General features: G+C 38.8%; 1 protein-coding gene across 2 annotated transcripts in view; it reads right to left on the bottom strand.

The window, feature by feature from the left end:
• LOC118783563 (cell adhesion molecule 2-like) overlaps positions 1–17233 on the bottom strand; it is a 310327-nt gene extending 293094 nt beyond the window's left edge. For both annotated transcript variants that reach the window (XM_036537490.1, XM_036537492.1), the window contains exon 1: positions 16900–17233. In XM_036537490.1, the coding sequence (XP_036393383.1) occupies positions 16900–16960 (61 nt within the window). In that variant the 5' untranslated portion in view covers positions 16961–17233. The remainder of the gene's footprint in view (positions 1–16899) is intronic.
• Between the last annotated feature and the right edge of the window lie 988 nt (positions 17234–18221).

The raw sequence follows: 18221 nt of genomic DNA, 5'->3' as shown, positions 1-18221 counted from the left end.
TTTAATTCTGCATTGTGGTAATGAATGACTTTCAATTTTCTGTGTTTATTTTCTTGTCTGTTTTAGCCATTAATGGAATCAATAGTTACTTCGGTTATCATGTTTTGACTATACGTACCAACTTATTTGTGTTTTACATGTACACTTCAATTTATTCACCTTGTTCTTCTTTTGCAGAATACATGTTCCTAACTTTCCCAATCAGCCACAGGGAAAGCCACATTTTGACATTTTTAAAATTAGTTAATGGGAATGACATTGACTACATCATGTTTTCCTCAGCCAGTGTTTATGTGTATTCTTTTCCAGCCTTTAAATCTTGCAGACAGTATTTAATCTTCTTACACAATGTGCTAGGGGACACCAAGGTCACTGTAAGATCCAAACGGAAAATCCCATCTTCAATTTCACTGAAAATGCCAACACTGCTAAGAAACCCTCAGAAGAGGATTCACATAGACGGCTACTCAACACTAAAGATTAAAAGTGTAATGCAGGTTCTCAAAATACCTCTTAACAGCAAAAAGATGTCATCTTTTATTAAGAAACGTCATATCGCCATGATTACGCCTCCAGTCCAAGTCTTTTTGACCTGCTTGTTTCCTTTAATCCATAATCATTCCAAAGCCATGCTATTGTATCATAAAATCCTGAAATAACTCCACCAACAGCCTTACAGATATCTTATGTTTGTTATGTCTTATCCACATATTACTCTTCACTGCCTTGTACGGTTTATAATTGTTCATACCTTCTGTGAATCATGTTTTTGACTTTTCTATTGACTACCAGGCACTTGCACTGCTTCATGACCTGAAATACCACTGCGAGCCTTTTGGATTTTGGTCTGTATGCCTGAAAAAAGTTCAAAATTCATCAAAATTTAGTCAGAGTGCAGGAAATGCAGAATTTTGTTCTGTTTATCTTCCAGCATGTGGTAGGGCTTATATTATCTGTTTTTCTGTAAGTGCAACAAACAGTGTATGTAAGCCTTGCAATGTTAAGAGGTACTGTGCCACGCTACAGAAGTAATAAACCTTAATACGTTTTAGGTGTGCTATCTAATCCATATTTATGTCTGATGGGAATTTGCCCTGCCCCCCCCAAATGTGCCTTCAGATTTGAACTTGCGATTTGTGATTGGTAGGATTACACAACAGATGGTTCTCTTGACCTTGAGCCAAAGGCATAAGAGGCGAAAGGTTCACGCATGTTGACGACAGCTCAATATGGTCAGGAGACATGTCATTTTCTTTACACTGAAACACTCAGTATTATTAAGTCACAGTCAAGTACAAGGTGCATTTATTGCTGTAGGCTCCTTCAGCACCTGATTAGATTAAATTGTCTCACAGAGTGAATTAAAGACAGAAATCAATTATTTCACTCCGCAGTGTCTGTATCTGGGTAATTCACACTGGATATTAAGTGGTCCTGCTCTCCACGTGTGTTTAATCTTTGATTATCCTTTGCATTTGCCTTGTATCTTCTACCTACTTTCACACACATATCACTTATTTGAGAGATCTCAACCGATCACTTTCATTTTCAACATATTTTCTCTGAGTGAAAATTAAAATGATGCAAACAGTGAAAATATCTCTATATGAATTTAATTCCTTTGTGATAACATGTGCACGACACAGCTTGTAAAAGGCCTCTGTTATAATGGAGGTAGGTTTACAGCAGCATTGGAACCATAGCCCTCCCTTTCTGCCTGGTGGAACAAGATAAATTTAACTCCCCTACAAATGTCAACTAATAATTATCTCTGTTTCCCTTTTGTTGTTCTATTCTTCATTTCCTGAGCTAAAGTCAAGCATCCTGTGAAATTAAAATACTTTCAGTAATTTATACACAAAAAAAACGACCCAGCACCCTAGACATACCATATACATATTTTTATGCAGATAATTACATACAGCAGTGTTTCCCTTGCATTAAGTCAAGATGGGCTGCCTTGGCAAAAATAGAAACCCCCTCAACTACAGACATTGTCTAGTTAACTGATTTTGGGCTTTGGTCTTAAATCACTGAGATTAATATCTACATCTCCCATGGTCCATATCCTACATTAAACACTACAACATAAAAACGATATGAATTTTGGCCAGATACATGGTCTAACGTAGCCTCACACTCAATGACCACCCATCTTATCTAACCAAAAACTCCCTGAGTGAAGCACTATTTCCCTCATTCAGTGTCTAAATTTTGCCCTTGGGTAAACCCACTACCATAAGGTTATAACCTGTGATCCTTCAGCTACAATTACATTCCTACTTTTGCCACTAAGACCCCAACATCAGTTTTAAATGCAAATGAACATCTGGCTGTTATGCATCCTGTCTGCAATAAAGCATTTGGAATCTTATTATTTCTTTATTTCTGCCACTGTATCTACATATTATTACATGTTACACACACACACACTTCTATCTGTGCTGTGAATGAAACCTTCAGATCTTAAATAGCTTAAATTCTCGTGTTTTCCTTTTTGCGGGGTGAGAAGTTAATATATTAATGTGACTGTCTTTCATTCACAGGCAAACTTGAGAAGAGCTTTCATCATGTCTGCACCGGTAAGGGACCTGAACCTTTGCTTGTTTACCTGCACAATGTCTACACACAGGGGTGACATATAACATGATCCTACACTGAAGGTCTGCCTACAGAGCTGCGCACAAGGGCTGAATAAACCCAGGCCCCACAGGACAAATCAGGTTCCTTATTTTCCCCTTAAATCAAGAATAAATTGATGATAATAGGCATGTAAAAAGAGCATAGAGGCTGTACATAAACAGTCAATTAACTTACTGGAATCCTTGGAGGCCAGGAGCCGGGCTTAAAACTCGTTCTGTGTCCAAATCATTATCATCATAATCATCTCTCCTATTACATCAACATTCACTGTACAAACAAGAGAACACGACTGCACTGTCAGCAGACCAACGTAAAGAATGCCACAACTACAGGTAGCTGAGCATGTCCAACAAACCACCATATGTGCCCGTTGGACATTATCAGTCTCTGGAATTATGTAATCACCCATGGAATGCTGGTGCTCTTTTGGACCTTAACAAGACAGATGGACACAAATTCCATTCCGTAAACATATTCCAGTTCCAAAGCAGACAACAATTAACTGAGTTTGTTGAGTGGTCTGTAAATCAAATGAGACTACAGTATGCACTGTGGCTGATCTGGAGTGTTTAGTGCTGCTTCTGAAAAGAAATACATAACAGTAATAAGAAGTCTGCAACCATTTCTGTAGTTTGAATGGAAGGCAGGCAAGGCAGATTAAAGAAATACAAATTCCCAATCGATATTTGAATCAACAGTTGAACAACAGAATCTACCCCGGCTTCAGGTTTGGCACCACTTAAAATTCATGTGCACACACATAACCATCTCTACATGCAATGCTAAAAGCAGATCAGAGTCACCAACCAGTTTCAACAGTCTTGCGGTCACCTGCAAAACATGGTACTTTTCAGACTGAAATGTGACTTTGGGGGCATGTGTGTGGCAGTGGCTTTGCATGGCTTCATGCCCAGCTGAAATGAAGGGGCCATGCCTGCCCGGTTGGAAATACTCAGAAAACAAAATCCATTTTAAGTGACTGAGTGATGTTGCAGTGATTAGGGGGGGATATCTAAAAAGGCATACTTTTGCCCGATTCTCTGGGAGTGTCATTAAAACCGAATGTGTGTTAGCAGCGAAGATACTGATCTAAGACAGCTAAAATGCTAAGAAGGCTAAATGAACGAAATGAAATGACTGCCGCAGTTCAAACACTACTAAGAGGGCTTCTGCATTCCCAGTAGGCATACCTTGATCTGAAAACGTGAGACTGAAAATGAAATATTATGAAGTATTCAAATATGTTTGCAGGCAATGCTAATCACGCCAGTTTTTACTATAAAACAAATTCTCATCAAATGACTGATTTTGTAATGCATTTTTCTCTTATCAATAAGAAATTCATGGTGTATAGTGATACCTCTCCTTTCAGGGAAAAAAAAATAAATAAGTAACCGTTTCTAGCCCACTACCCCTCCCTCATACATTCTTTATAATGGATTTACAATATCACGGCACAAGACAGATGGTGTTGGGTTTTCTTTCCAATGTTTGCTTCCGACACAACAATGCATGCTAGAATAATTCTGATAGCATTATGTATTCATTCACTGAACCAGGGTCACAGTTCATTTCTCTTTCGCTCTTAAAAAGGCATCTATTTCAAGCCTTCCTTGCAAAAAAAAAAAAAAAAAAACCAAAGAAGCTTCTTTGCCATAGTTTAAAACACACACCCACAGTCCTGTTCTATTCAGCACAATGGCAGCAAAGCATGATGTGCGAGGACAATAACATATCATTCTTTTTTTTGCCCAACCTGATTCTGAAACAACACCGATGAACTATGATGAATAGAATAAACACAACCACAAAAACAAATGAACAAAGCTGTGTCCAGAAATTGCCAGGGAAACTCTGGCTCTGGAAACTCTGGATATTCTATTTTTTAGCTTATTTTTCATTCGTGGTTTTGATTTATTCTACTGATTTATATTTATTATCTATTCACATATGAATCAAAGGATGAGCACAGAATATTATAGTATTGTGTATATGCCTGAAGTCACTTCATCCTATCCTTCCCAAAAAGCTTCAACACATCATATTGCACTTAATAATAATAATAATATGCTGATAGCCTGTTAACAGTTCCCAGCAGTTACATAAAAGAAACAAAGGAAAACTTCATTTCATCATGCTTAAGGTCTTTGGTTATAGACAGTGGTTACAGTCTCGTGAATGAGCAAGTCAGCACAATTCTAAAATCCATAATGCACCATTGAAGCTGAGCAGCAGAAAAAGAGTACTTCCTTCCAGGTAACCGGCTCTCTCACTGCCTGGCATATATGAAGTATTCAGATAAAACAGCATGTAGCTCATTAAGATTCAATTTGATGGTAAATTTATTCCTTTAATCCTCAATTTATGAGACTTTTACATCCACTTTTAAAAAAAAAATCACGTCTCATCTTAATCTCATCCTTTCTTTTTCATGTGCCCTTTCGTGGACTCCAAACAGAACCTAATTAATGCGTCTGCTTCCCTTGAGGAATGTGTTCTTATTAATTGACTATGTCAGAGGAGCATTTATCAGTTTGGTTATTATAATCTCTTCTAACATGCAATATCTTTCCTTTCATTAAGGACACCGTTAATAGCTAAAGAACTTTAATTCCACATATACCTGAATTTACCCTGTGTGACTGACTGAAGAGCCGCTGGCAACCATAACTTATTTCAGTTCTTGATGATTCTTTTAGTGCTTAAAGGAAGCGAGCTGGCAACTGCCCAAAAAGGAAAAATGGACTGGCGCTTTCAGTAGGTTCACATTCAAATGGGTGGGAAACCACTAAATCTAGCTTGGACAAAAGTAGAAAAAATTCTGGATGACAAATCAGGGAGGGGGGAACTATAGCTACAGTTGTAATGGCACCATGCTGTTCTGTGCCTGTGTGCATGTCTTTCTGGAAGCATGTATGTGCATGTGCATAAAAGCTTCCCGTTTCTGATTTATTGATAGGCTACTCTTGCTTGAGTATGAAATAACATCCCGCAAAAGGCATATGGTGCCATTAATCTAACTCAACACAACAGACCACGGCTGTAACAGGATGAGGCAGTCAAATAATTGCAGCTGATTCACAAATCCACAATACTGTTCACTCTGTGACAGCCTTCAAGCTCTGTCTATCCTTGAACTGTATGTTGCTTATTCTCAGGAATAATGTGAAGAAAATGAGAATATGACGACTATTATCAGGACAGTTTAACCACCAAAAAGCATTCTTCACCATCCTTTCTCAGATTGTGAGATTTAACATGTTTTATGGATGTAATGTTTTGTTGAAACCTAGGAAATATTAAGTGAGAATACAATGTGAATATGTGTTATGGATTAACTGAAATGAAAACATCCACAATTTCCAGGCAAAAGCGCACCTATGATAAGAATGTCTATGACTGCAAAAACTGTTGCAATGTCACAAGCAGCTGTACAAACTAGATGCTACTAGCTTTTTTACATTGCATTACATTATCATCATTTAGCAGGCTCTCTTATCCAGAGTGACTTACATAGGTTACAATTTTATCCAGTCATGCAGCTGGATGTTGACTGAGGCAATTCCGAGTGCCCAAGGGTACAGCAGCAGCAGCACTTCAACAGGGAATGTAACCAGCAACCTTTCAGTTACGAGCCCTGCCTATTTCCACTATGCTACAGTAATGTAACCCTGGTGAATTCACCAGAACACTAGTGAATTTAGAATGCAAATTAAGGTAGCTAGATAATTAGCAACTTAACCAGCATTACCTAAAGTAAAATAGGTGGTTCAGTGTCAAATTTTCCATTGTAATCTAAGGAGATAGCACAGTGTGCGAAATACAGGCGAAATACAGGAGGTTTGTTCAGCCTATGTAATTACCTCCACCACAAACTCCAATTTCACATTTTTTCAGCAATCTGTTTTTCGTTATTTTGTGTGTGTAGATAGAGTTTCCCGGGAGAAACACCTGCACACGTCTTTTGACCACAGATTTTGAATCATTGCAAAGTAAAGCAAACACGTTGTTTGGTGTTTATTTTTAATACAAAGTGGGATGTAAAGTCAGCCCTATGTTGGAGACAATGAAGAAATTTGCTGTGATTTCAAAACCGGATTACTCAACAACGTTTTGTCGCACAGAAAAACAACTAGTATCATCGGAAAGGGTAAATTCTGCTGTCTTTTTGATATGCGTTGTTGCATTGAAGCGATAGGGACTTCGTGACTTATTCAACCGAGAATCAGGAGTGTGAAAATGGCTGAAAAAATTAGTAAAGATATTACTTTGCAGAAGTTTGATCTGTCTTCATAACGCGATTACTTCGGTATGTACAAATATGTGACTAGCATCATTACAAAGCTCCGGTTCCGCTCTTTCTTGTGATATGTGTTCCATATCTATGCAATGACAAGTTCATAAGTAATTCAAACAAGAGTAATGGGTGTGGAGATGGACGCAGAGCTGTATGCAGATTGTAACTATGATTAAATTTGATGTGAATTCAAAATTATTTTTCTCGCCAACACTTCATCGCATAGACAAGCAGCTAGCATCGTTAGTGATGAATACTTCATGAGCAATTCAACTGAGAGAAAGGGATATGAATTTGGATGTGGGCTGCGTCTGTTGGGCTTTAAGCGTTAAAAGACATTTTTAGTGACACTTGCAAGTGACAAATAATTTTTTAAGGACTTTTTTAGAGAACCCCCAAAATCTTGCTGTTGAGGTTTTCAGAGGGTCTCAAGTGTCAATCAAGGGGTCTTGGACCCCCTGAGATCCCATATATTTCGCACCCTGACATCGCAACAAAAAAAGGAGGCACGGACAAATAAGTAAGTGTAGCATGCCAATGAACAAGAAATAGCTATAATACATATGGCCAAATGCATTACAGGCTAAGGACCAGTTTTCCCACATTTTCCACATTGCGTAATTAATGTTGATCATCATAAGGAGAAATCAATGAAAATATGGATTTTGGATTGAATTGTGTAACCACAACGGCTGACTGACCACTGTATACTAAATAGTCATATTCAGGACTGTGCTGCTCTTTGCTCTCATGAGGAGTTGTGTATTACAGTTTTTGAATTAACTAGCATAGCAAGCTACAGAAAAATAGGGAGCATTCTGTGGGCACTGCTTGTATACAGTAGTGCAAATGGAAAGCTCTTGTACTGTTGGAGATGTGTGTCTGACAGATGAGAAAATGACTAATCATGGTTTGGTATAGCCATTGAGTAAGCAAGAAACTGCTGACAGCCAGTTAAGGGGGAAAAGTGCAAAAAGCACCCACTGATATTCATAACCCACCCAAAAACATACGTAAAATATTATAACGTAGTGCCTGACATTGCACTCATAGTAATATCAAACATATGCCATGCCCGATATGAGCATCTGCTATGCAAAAATTGTTATACATAATGTATAATTTAAATTATGATTTAAAGTTATTACTTAAATAATCATACTTAAACAGTATTTGATGGAATAATTAAAAACTTCCATGTTAAATTGATGAAACCCTCATTTGGCTAGTCTCCAAAGTTGGCTGTTTTCCTTTCAGCCCACAACAGCTCTTTTGAAATGTATTTGTCCAATCCTATCAAAGAACCAATGTCCTTCAGGAAAAGATATCTAATCTTTTTTTTTTAACTTCATCAGATATGCTTTTCTTTGGTTGGGTATTCCTTTCATGGGCAGACACAAAGCCCCCTTACAACACTGCAGACCGGTACAAAAAGAAAACAGATTTTTGCAGAAATGAAAAGGAGCCAGACAGGGTCGGACAACAATTTTACCCAAGGTTTTTGGGGTCTTCAATGAGGATGTACCTAAGAAACACAGCAATGGATTTTTGCATACCTGTATACATTGCCAATCTAAAGTCCCGCTAAATTCAAGGGGAAAATTCTTATCTTATCACTTTGTACCAGCTTTTAACGTATTACAAGCCAAATAGTTGACTTTAATGCTTAAAAAAGTTATTTCAACAGGCCACCCATATGCAGAGGGTTTATTATAACACAAATTTAACTATGAAATTAGAGACAAGTCTCTACAGCCAAGGAACTGGTATGAGAACTTAAACAGCTGAGACAGAACAAGTAGTTGAGTGTTAAAAAGAGTTACTCGAAATAAGTAGGTCAGTGAATAAAAGATTGATTTTAGCTGAACAATTCCTTCAAATAAACTTCCTCTAAAATGCGGTACATGAGAATAGACAATACCAGGCTGAAATTATGAAGAAACACTTCTCAATCTGTTTTTTTTAGTTTACAAGCTATTTACTACAATTGAAAATTAGTTTATTTGGTAGTTTTAAAGGCCTGGACCATGAAACCAGAAAAAACATTCATTCACTGAACTTCTAGAGCATGACATCACTTGCCTCTTCAAAAGAAGAACCATACATAAATTATTTGATAAAACAGCCAAAACAATAAAGTGATCATGGTTTACAATGCAAAAGTAGTATCCTAGAAAATCCTACCTCAGTGCTTCACCATGTGCAGACAAACCAGCTTTTGTCTTTCTCTCTGCATCTTCTGGCCAGCAGTTTCCAACATGACCCCACTGCCACACAAACGTTTACTCAGCAAAGCCTTCTCAGAATATCACTGAGGGTTTTTGCAAAGCCAATTTCAATGTGTATCCATTGTATTATGACACATGCTTTTAGAGGCATGCTTGAGCCATGGCTTTTGTATTGCTTCATGCAGAAATGTTATCTCTTAGTGACTGTATGTGTGTAGAGACAATTCTGTACTGTTTGAGAATCACATTCTAAGAGAAACCATCAGCTTTGGAGTGATACAGTGTTAAACATATTCAATACGGTAGTGAAATCAAAATCATCAACAATGAAAAGTGGCTGATCATACAGAGTAATAAATTTACTTCCTGGGGGCACATTTACTACATTTACTGTTCAAACAGTTGTCTCAGTTTACCGTCTCTGGGTACAGGATATGGATGTAAGAAATCAGTCAAATAATCAAATGTCAGTCATAAGTGCATGTTGACAGTGAAATGTAATCGTCAACAACTTTTTTTTCCAAACTCTTCAAAATACAGGAGGACCGTTAAACATTGTTGGGTTATACTAGATGATAATCTGTTAAGGGTGGGGGTTTCTCTTTCCCACAAAAAGTTTACATTTGAAGATATGGCTATGTTATGCAGTAGTACTATATGCAACAATACATTTTATACACAACTGCATGTGATTTCAGGGAAATAACCACGTTAACAGAAAAATAATTTACACTCAATTTAAGCATTGCTGTTAAATGATTCAGTTCTATGTAATATTGTGAGGCTTATTCGTTTAATTAGATCAGCATGGTTGCTATGGTAATTTTTAACATAGTGTACCTTTAATCTGTCTAGACTGGTTGATACATCCACAGGAGAAGAATACAGAAGGACACTGCAGTGCAGTTAAACTCATATAAGCATGCAAACTTTTTTAGCTAGATTCTAGGTTGCTAAATAGAGATATTGAAGAGATTTAAAACATGTAACTAGTGATATAAATATGGATCACTTCACATTTTTTGATCAACGAAAACTGATTGAAAAGAATTATGAGTGCGGGAGCTACATAGCAGCAGTCATGTTAGTTTAGCTTGCTAACGTACCTATATTGGCTAAAATGCAACCAAATTAAGGTTTTATAGCTTCCTAGGTTAGTTTAATTGAGATTGTTATGAAGAAATGTCATTATTCCTTCCACAACACATACCTGACTACAGAATGCAAATTACATTCAGCAAGTTGACTACAAGAATAGATCTACAATTATGTTACTGTTAGGAGGTAGCTAACCTGACAGCCAGTAAACATGCGTAGTTAGTTAGATAATGTTAATATTAGTGTATCAATATGAAACATGGCAAAATAGTGAAATGCATGTTAGGTTAAGACTTCCATACTTTCAGATTTAAAAACACCTTTTGTTACGTAAAATGCAGCCTTTTGAAATCAGCTAGGCTTCTACTGATCAGCCTTGCTATGATGAAATATGAAGACAGCTTGCATTGACCTTCAAAGGGTGCAAAGAAGCCAATTTTTTTTTTTTTTTTTTTTGGGGGGGGGGGGGGGGTGTTTGTTTCTGTTTTTTATATATGTCATTTACATCACCAGTGTGGGTACTCTTATCTCTTCGGGTGTTTTTTTTTTTTCTTCAAGAATCCTTAATACTAAGCTAGGTGACATAGCTTTAGATGGTTAGTCAGTTAGTCAGCTTGTTCCTCAATGAGTTTTTTTTTTAGCAGACTTTCAAATCTGTGGTGTGTCTGCTTGCTGACACTTACTATAGCTATATACAAACACTGTAGACAATATGTGCACTTCAGCTTGTATCTCCTATAAACAGTTTTATGGTGTATAATAACTAAGCCTGTTTTGAACTTTCAACACTTTCAGTATTCATTAAAACATAATGTAACTATGTATGTGTCACAATTTTTGCATCACAACAATGCAAAATTTAATGCAGAAGCCATTACTTTCTATTCAGGCTTTTAAAGTTAAATGTTACATGGTCTATGTGACTGGCCAATCTGGTTTTACATTTATATTTTACATTTAAACAATAAAAGCCACCAGTGACACCCACACACTTGAATAAAGAGATTTTAAAATATTTTAGGTTGTGAAATAAATATGATGGGTAAAGGACATTTAGGCAATAACTGTGAATGAACTAAGTTTAACTTTGTTCAGTGAAATGATGTCATTGTTGTTCACATTTCATTTCAGTAAATACAGGTAAAAGTTACAGGTTCAGTTCCATTTGCTGACACAATCATATTTCTGTAGCTTTTTTCTATATCTTAAAATTGTCAGTACTTTTTTTAACTATACTTTCCCATGACAAATGCTCAAAATTTCCATCACTAGTGCAGACTAAACTAAAGTAAGCCTTACAACATTTAAACAATTCAGCAATTTAAATTAACATAAATAATCATATCATTAATGTTGCAGCAGAAATTCTGCAGTCATTTCAAAATCATCATTCACAATAACACAATAAGACTAGTGTTAGTCCTTGGAATTCTGTCCTATCGCTGCTGGAATCTCATTGGAGGGAAGCCAGAAGAATTATTTTCCAGAGAGGATTTACTTTCTGGGGGAAAGTGGGGGGCCCTGTATCTATGAAACATTCACAACCCCAGTGGAGCTATACTCAGTAGAGAAGGTCATAGCTATAATTTAGTGCTCCGTCACGGTTCCCTCTCCTTGAAAACAACATTTTGACTGTATGTAAATTCAGACACTTATCACGTCTGGAGGTAAATGGATAATACATTTACTTTTTAAGAGGGGGGGGGGGGGGGGGCTGTACACAAACATGACAGAGACAGGAAAGGAGCTGGAAGGCCGCATCTGCGGTGTTCCCAGAGAAATTAATGCAAAACAAAACCGCATTACAGTCAGCAAAACTGGCAACTAATCTGTTACTCCATTTCTCACTTGTCTGAACGCATTTGCCTCCGCTGCCTGGCTTACCCGCGCAGATGTAGATCCTTCAGTGCTGAGAGAGCTGGCAGGCTGTGGCTCCATTGGTGCACGGCAGGCCCTTTTTTTGCTGGATTATTTATATGCAGCGGTACAAAGCACAGCAGCAGGGCCAGCGCTTGGCAGCTTAGAGTCATTCTGTGGGGATAAGCCAACCCTCGGTGGGGACAGACATTCTTGATTCGGGAACGTACACCACCTTCCACTGTCACACTCTACCTTCAGTGCATCGCGATTACTCCAGCGGCCAGGAGGCCTACCTCGCCTCTCCGCTGACAGGAGATACATCAGAATGATATTCTCCAAATTCAGCTATGGGCACAAGAGTGTTGTGCCGTTTGGGGGTTTGCGTGCCCTTGAGCCCAATTTGTGTTCATCTACTTCGGTCTCGCTGAGATTCCAGACTCCACATACAGTTTAAAGTCTCTGTTCTCGCAACGGTAACTAAGGTGGATGGAGCTTCTTATTCTTGGGGGAATTTTATTAAAGAAGAACAAGGGCAACATGTCTGCACAGCTGTTTAAAAGGAGTACTACAGAATGACCCTGACCCAAATGTTTGGTCCCAGATGTAACGGGGTATTTGCTGCACACCGCTGTATGAAACAGTGGAGGTTGACATTATCCTTATGTGCAGTTCAGTGCCACTTAAGGCTTTGATTTTTTCAACAACCAAAAACACTTACAGATACACATTCACAGGCACACACACACACAAGCACACTGTAGGACTAATACAGTAGCCAACCCCCTCTGACACAAGAAAACAACAAGAACACAATTCATGACACACTGCAAAAGCTCAAAATACACATTCCTCTTGGATTACTGTATGTTTAAACATTATTTTGTCCACAGTGGAATGGAAGCTTTTTGGAAGTGTCCTCCCATCCACACTAACTTGGAGCTGCTCCATTAGTCTTACATTACAACATTGCTGCCACCATCTTCCAAAACCCATCACTAGTACCTGCACCTTATATTCAGAATTAAGACATGAGAGGTCACATATGATAAGTTAAACAAGTCTGATAAATCTGTAAGTAAGATAGGTGGATAAATCAGCCTGACAGTGGCTGACATGACTGTACTTATAAACTATAAATAATAACAATGTTCACTCAGCACATTATGAAGCACCAGTGAAGCAGGAGTGGTTTTATCGGAGTATCAGAGAAGTAAAAAAAATATGGCTCTATGGCCATATCACAGAGAATAAAAGGCAATACACCAACAGTATTAAGACTGGGGACAAAAAGCTACTGTGCCATACTATTTAAAGTTTTTAAACACAAAGTCTGATAGAGCAGCGCAGAAGAAGACCTAGAGAGGTGATTCATCTCCCAATCAATACCGCGTGACCTTTCCCCAGGCCCAGTCACTTGAAAAGCGCTCGCAGGCCCTGACACTGACTCAAGAAGAGGGAGACAGTCTCCGTGCTCATGCATCACCAATGCACTTCATTCATCCAGGGAAGACGTTCTCAGAGATTTAATGATCAGTGGTGAAAGTGGAATAAACCGGCTCCCTTGGCTGATGAGCTTTCTGGTCAGCAGTTTCTTACTTTGGTGTGCCATCTGACTGGTATATTAACAAAATAATGATAATCAAATGGCACATTTAAAAAAAAAAATCTGGATTTGCCTTTTAACTTTGAAACAGAAATGCTGAAGCAGAATCTTATCTCTTTTTTTTATTTTTAAATCAAGACATGCGATGAGGAATGACTCACTGAAGTTCTGTTCTACAACTGTACCTTTCAACACAGAGGTTTTACTTAACCTGATTTTGGGACATCCTGCTTTGTATAATAGCATTGTAGGTCTCCAGGTGCCCAAAAACTTCCATGGTCTCAGGCAGCCTCATCGATTGCCAGAAGGAGGGGGGAACAGAATCTATACATAACGGTATGTCAGGCTTGTCACTTTTGCCCTCGTTGTTGTTCTGTGAAATTCAGTTAACTGACTCTGAACATATGTGGTGTAGTTTACCAGCCATGGTGATCACAAAAGTCATAGTTACTTTTTAGGGGCACAATATGCACTTACCCACAGCCTGCATAAAGGATTGATATGTTAAGACTGCTATCAGGATGTGAATCTAATGTAGCTAAACATACAGAAATACCAGTCAAAGAAAGGTCAAAATTGTCCACATTGTTTCAGAACATCCATTCTAGAAAAGCTAACAAATTTTGATGGAATGACCTTTTGGAGTATTGAGGTATTCAAGTTCTATATAAACATGTGTGCATATTCCCATAAGTGTGTTTGTGTGTGTGTGTGTGTGTGTGCACGTGCATTGTAAGGGCAGGGTGCTACCCACGCATGCAGAGTGCCTTCAGCATATGCTAGGATAATAAACACCAAATGCACCACTGATACAGCATCCTAATAATAACCAACTGACCGCTTTGTAACTGTCCACAGTGTTTTCAGTTTCACAGAAGAAGCAGCGGCATATTTCACTGGCACTCCATCGCAGAGTTGAGTGAAGCCCTTGAAAAATCGAATATGCAACAGCTTCTACTTGAAGAGCGCACGCTGGGGTGTGGAGTAGAGGCTGGTAATCCTGCACTCTCGGAGCGCCTGGACAGCATGCACTGGTAGTTTACAGTCACTGCGGTACCGTTATTCTTTCTCCTACACAGCCTACAGCATTATACATCTAAACCACCAAAATCACAGAGGTAGTACTGATGCTGGTCGAGAAATATTACACGAATTAAATGACATACTGCATGTGAGCATACCTGAACTGTGCATTATTTGTATAATGTTGCATAAAAAAACCGCTCACGAGGTTTATTTATAGCCATGGTTGTTCAGTTGTGTATTAATCAATGGGTTTTCAGCATTTTAGGTACACATGCCACCATGATCCCTCCGGGACAAATACTGTTTGCGCAACCGTACAGTACAGTGTATTAGATTATGCAAATCTGTGTATTCCGGGACACTTAAATAAATGGAAATATCAGTGCGGTCTGTACTGGTAAAATGACAAGTAGGTACTGCGTACTGAAAGTATGCATATGGCCGGTATAAAGTGGAAGCAACTGTAACGATGGACGAAACGTGCAGGTAAGTTTATTAATTCCACCCGCATCGTCAGCATGATGGCACGGGGCGGTGGCTGAGTCTGAAGTCGAGAGCAGGACATCGTGAAAAAGCAGAGAGCGAAAGGTGGGGGGTTCCATTTGGATCCCCATGTGTCCGTTTCTGTTAATACACACACGTATACCCCTTTGATTTAAAATACAACAATTAATTGAAAAAGCATACAAATGATAAATGCATTTTGTTGTTACCTGTATGCCTACTTATCTATATAATTCTTTTAGCATCATTTCATGTGAGATTACGCACATTCTAACGGAATACTTCAGAAATCGTACATGATATATATATAATCTCCCCCTTTCAAACGAGCATGCTTTTCAAGAGTTACACCCATCAACGTGCCATGGTGTCCTGACCTTGGAACTGGTCATGTTTACAATATGTGCGCATGCACTCTAAAAATGCTTATCGTTGAACTTTTGTGACAACTAAAAATGAAAAGGAAAAAAAAGAAAGAGTTTAATTCCGATATTTATTGACTGCAGATTAAATTCTCAGTAAACGACGATGGAATCCAGACAAGCGTAAAATGCTTGGAAGAATCACATTATCGGATGCTGTGAATGACCAACTAAAAGGCTTTCAGTGTGGTGCAGAGTAAAATTCACGGTTCTCCCTTGACGGTATTAAATGTGAGACACAGGATTTTGTGCATCATGTAAAGAAAAGCTTATACTACTACGACCCCAAGATGTAGACTGCTGCAAATACCACATTCAGGTCAGTGCGTTCAACGGTACAGCACATAAATAGGACGACAAATATGCTCGAAATACATCCGAAAGTAAATAACTTGGTTTTGCAACACACCATATTTATCCAACAACAGATACACATTCAAAGACGGACGATAAATATACTCGGTGTTTTATTTTTCCAGCGCCAGATTAAGTGTAGTCGATTTTTACCTCCGTAGAGGGCTATCATAACTCTTGGCATTATGTAAAATTGACGGTCCTGTAATAACTGAAAAAAAAACACGTTCAAATGTTTCATCGCATCAGGTCCAAGCTTCATACTGTGTACTCTCCTAATGAATCCAAAAGTGCTGAAGAACATTTTCTTTCGCAGGATGGACGTCACCGTAATGCGCTGTGTCAGTAGAAACAACTACTGCCTATTGACAATGTAATGGTGGCGTGAACAATATTAGTAAGTCCCCCTACAACGTTAATTAATTTACTCAACCTACAAACTGCCTGCGATGTACATTTGTTGCCACTCGGTTCATATGAAAAGAATAATGACGAGTCTAGTCACATACGCTCAATTTTAATAACTTATCCCACAAAGCAACTTAAACTTTGCATCATTATAATTCCTCGTTAGGTAATGCAATGCACGACTGCACGCGCTCATTTCTACGGTTTACGGAGTAAAATACCCAGAGTCATCGCCCAGTGGACATCAAATCCTCACTTCCGCAGAGAGCTTCAACCAAATAACGTATGCAAACACAATTGCCATTCCAACACATCATGAATTACTGGAGAATTGGATGACATAAAATTGACGGCACATGCGTCCGACGTGTCAAAAATGGTCAAATTCAACACATCCTGCCGCTGCACCCTGTGCTAGCAAAGTGGCCTACACTTAAAAGTTTTAACAGCACTTACCTTTTAGAATGATCCCACAGACGCTATAAAGGGCAAAGAGAAAATGTTGCTTGAGAATCATATTCTTCTAGCTTCCTTCAGCCAACTGTGCTGGCGCCCGACTCAGTTATTCTTTTCCTTTCCGTATGAAGACGGTTTTATCCAGGTGAGGCGTTCAGTTTCAAACAGCAGGGAATTATATAGGCTCCTCGTACGGGAATGACTTCGGCTCCTCACTCAAGTCCCAGAGCTTTTCCCGGACCCTGGTGCTGAGACACTGTCACTGTAACTGAGCGATAGAGAGGGATGCTTTCGCTACGGAACAGTATTGTACAGCCTGAGCCTCTGTCGTCTCTTCGGAGCTGCAGCTTAGAGTCCCGCCTACGCCGTTCGACAGATGAAGACGCTTCACCAATAGGCAGCGCCTGCAATTTTTTTTTTTTTCTAGAAGTCGTAATTTTCTAAAAGGCAAGACAAAAACATAGCATTGGACATTGTCGTTCGAAATACGGAGGTTATGTGTTAAGGCCAATTTTAACACTCGTTCGTGTTTTGCCAATACGCTGACTCCAAAATCTTCAAGGTAAAAAGCATCATTTAGAGGGGGCGGCTCTCCAACACTTTTGATAAGATCTCCACCTTGTCACGTCGTTTAAGTGGCAGGGAGGTGCGCGTTTGGTGCTGAAAGGAGAGCAGCCATAGTCTTGTGAAGTTCAAGAACCGTTCTCGAGCCGTGATGGGCCAGTTTGCTCGACGGCAGGTTAACTTGAATTTGGCTGCAGATTGTGCGAATACTGATGTTGCCATGTTATTTTTTCTATCCAACTCACCAACAGCCTTGTTTTAAAATCTTCAAGAAAATGTAATAATGATTAATGGGGAACGTTAAGATAATTACATCTTTATCGAAATGATTGAGCGATGTACTGTCCGACACCACAGGTTGCAATAAGCCAGAGGCAGGCTGCCGTGTAACTGTACAGTACACATAGTTGAGCATTTGGGTTCCTGTTCTTGAGTAGATGAATGTGCAGCATCTCTTATCAATTGCGGACGATGACTTGCGGATTTGGGGAGACAAAAAATGCATCCTCTTAGTGTTGAAACAAAATACTAGTCATGCTAGAGCTGAGTCTCGTAATTACAGGAGGTTGCATCTTACACTGTTTAAAAGAAAAATATGAATCTTTCCATTCTGAACGGCAAAACGGCTTCGAATGGACAGTACAGCTGGTAAGTGGGAGTTCAGGGTGGGAATTAAAGCTGAAAAGTTTAATGGGCGCATTCTTTGGCACAGAGTACTCACTAAAAATCAAAATAGCCCACTTATACCATCCAAAACG

This window comes from Megalops cyprinoides, chromosome 9 (assembly GCF_013368585.1).
Source record: "Megalops cyprinoides isolate fMegCyp1 chromosome 9, fMegCyp1.pri, whole genome shotgun sequence".
Classification (NCBI taxonomy): domain Eukaryota; kingdom Metazoa; phylum Chordata; class Actinopteri; order Elopiformes; family Megalopidae; genus Megalops; species Megalops cyprinoides.
This window is presented reverse-complemented; position numbering and strand designations above follow the sequence as displayed.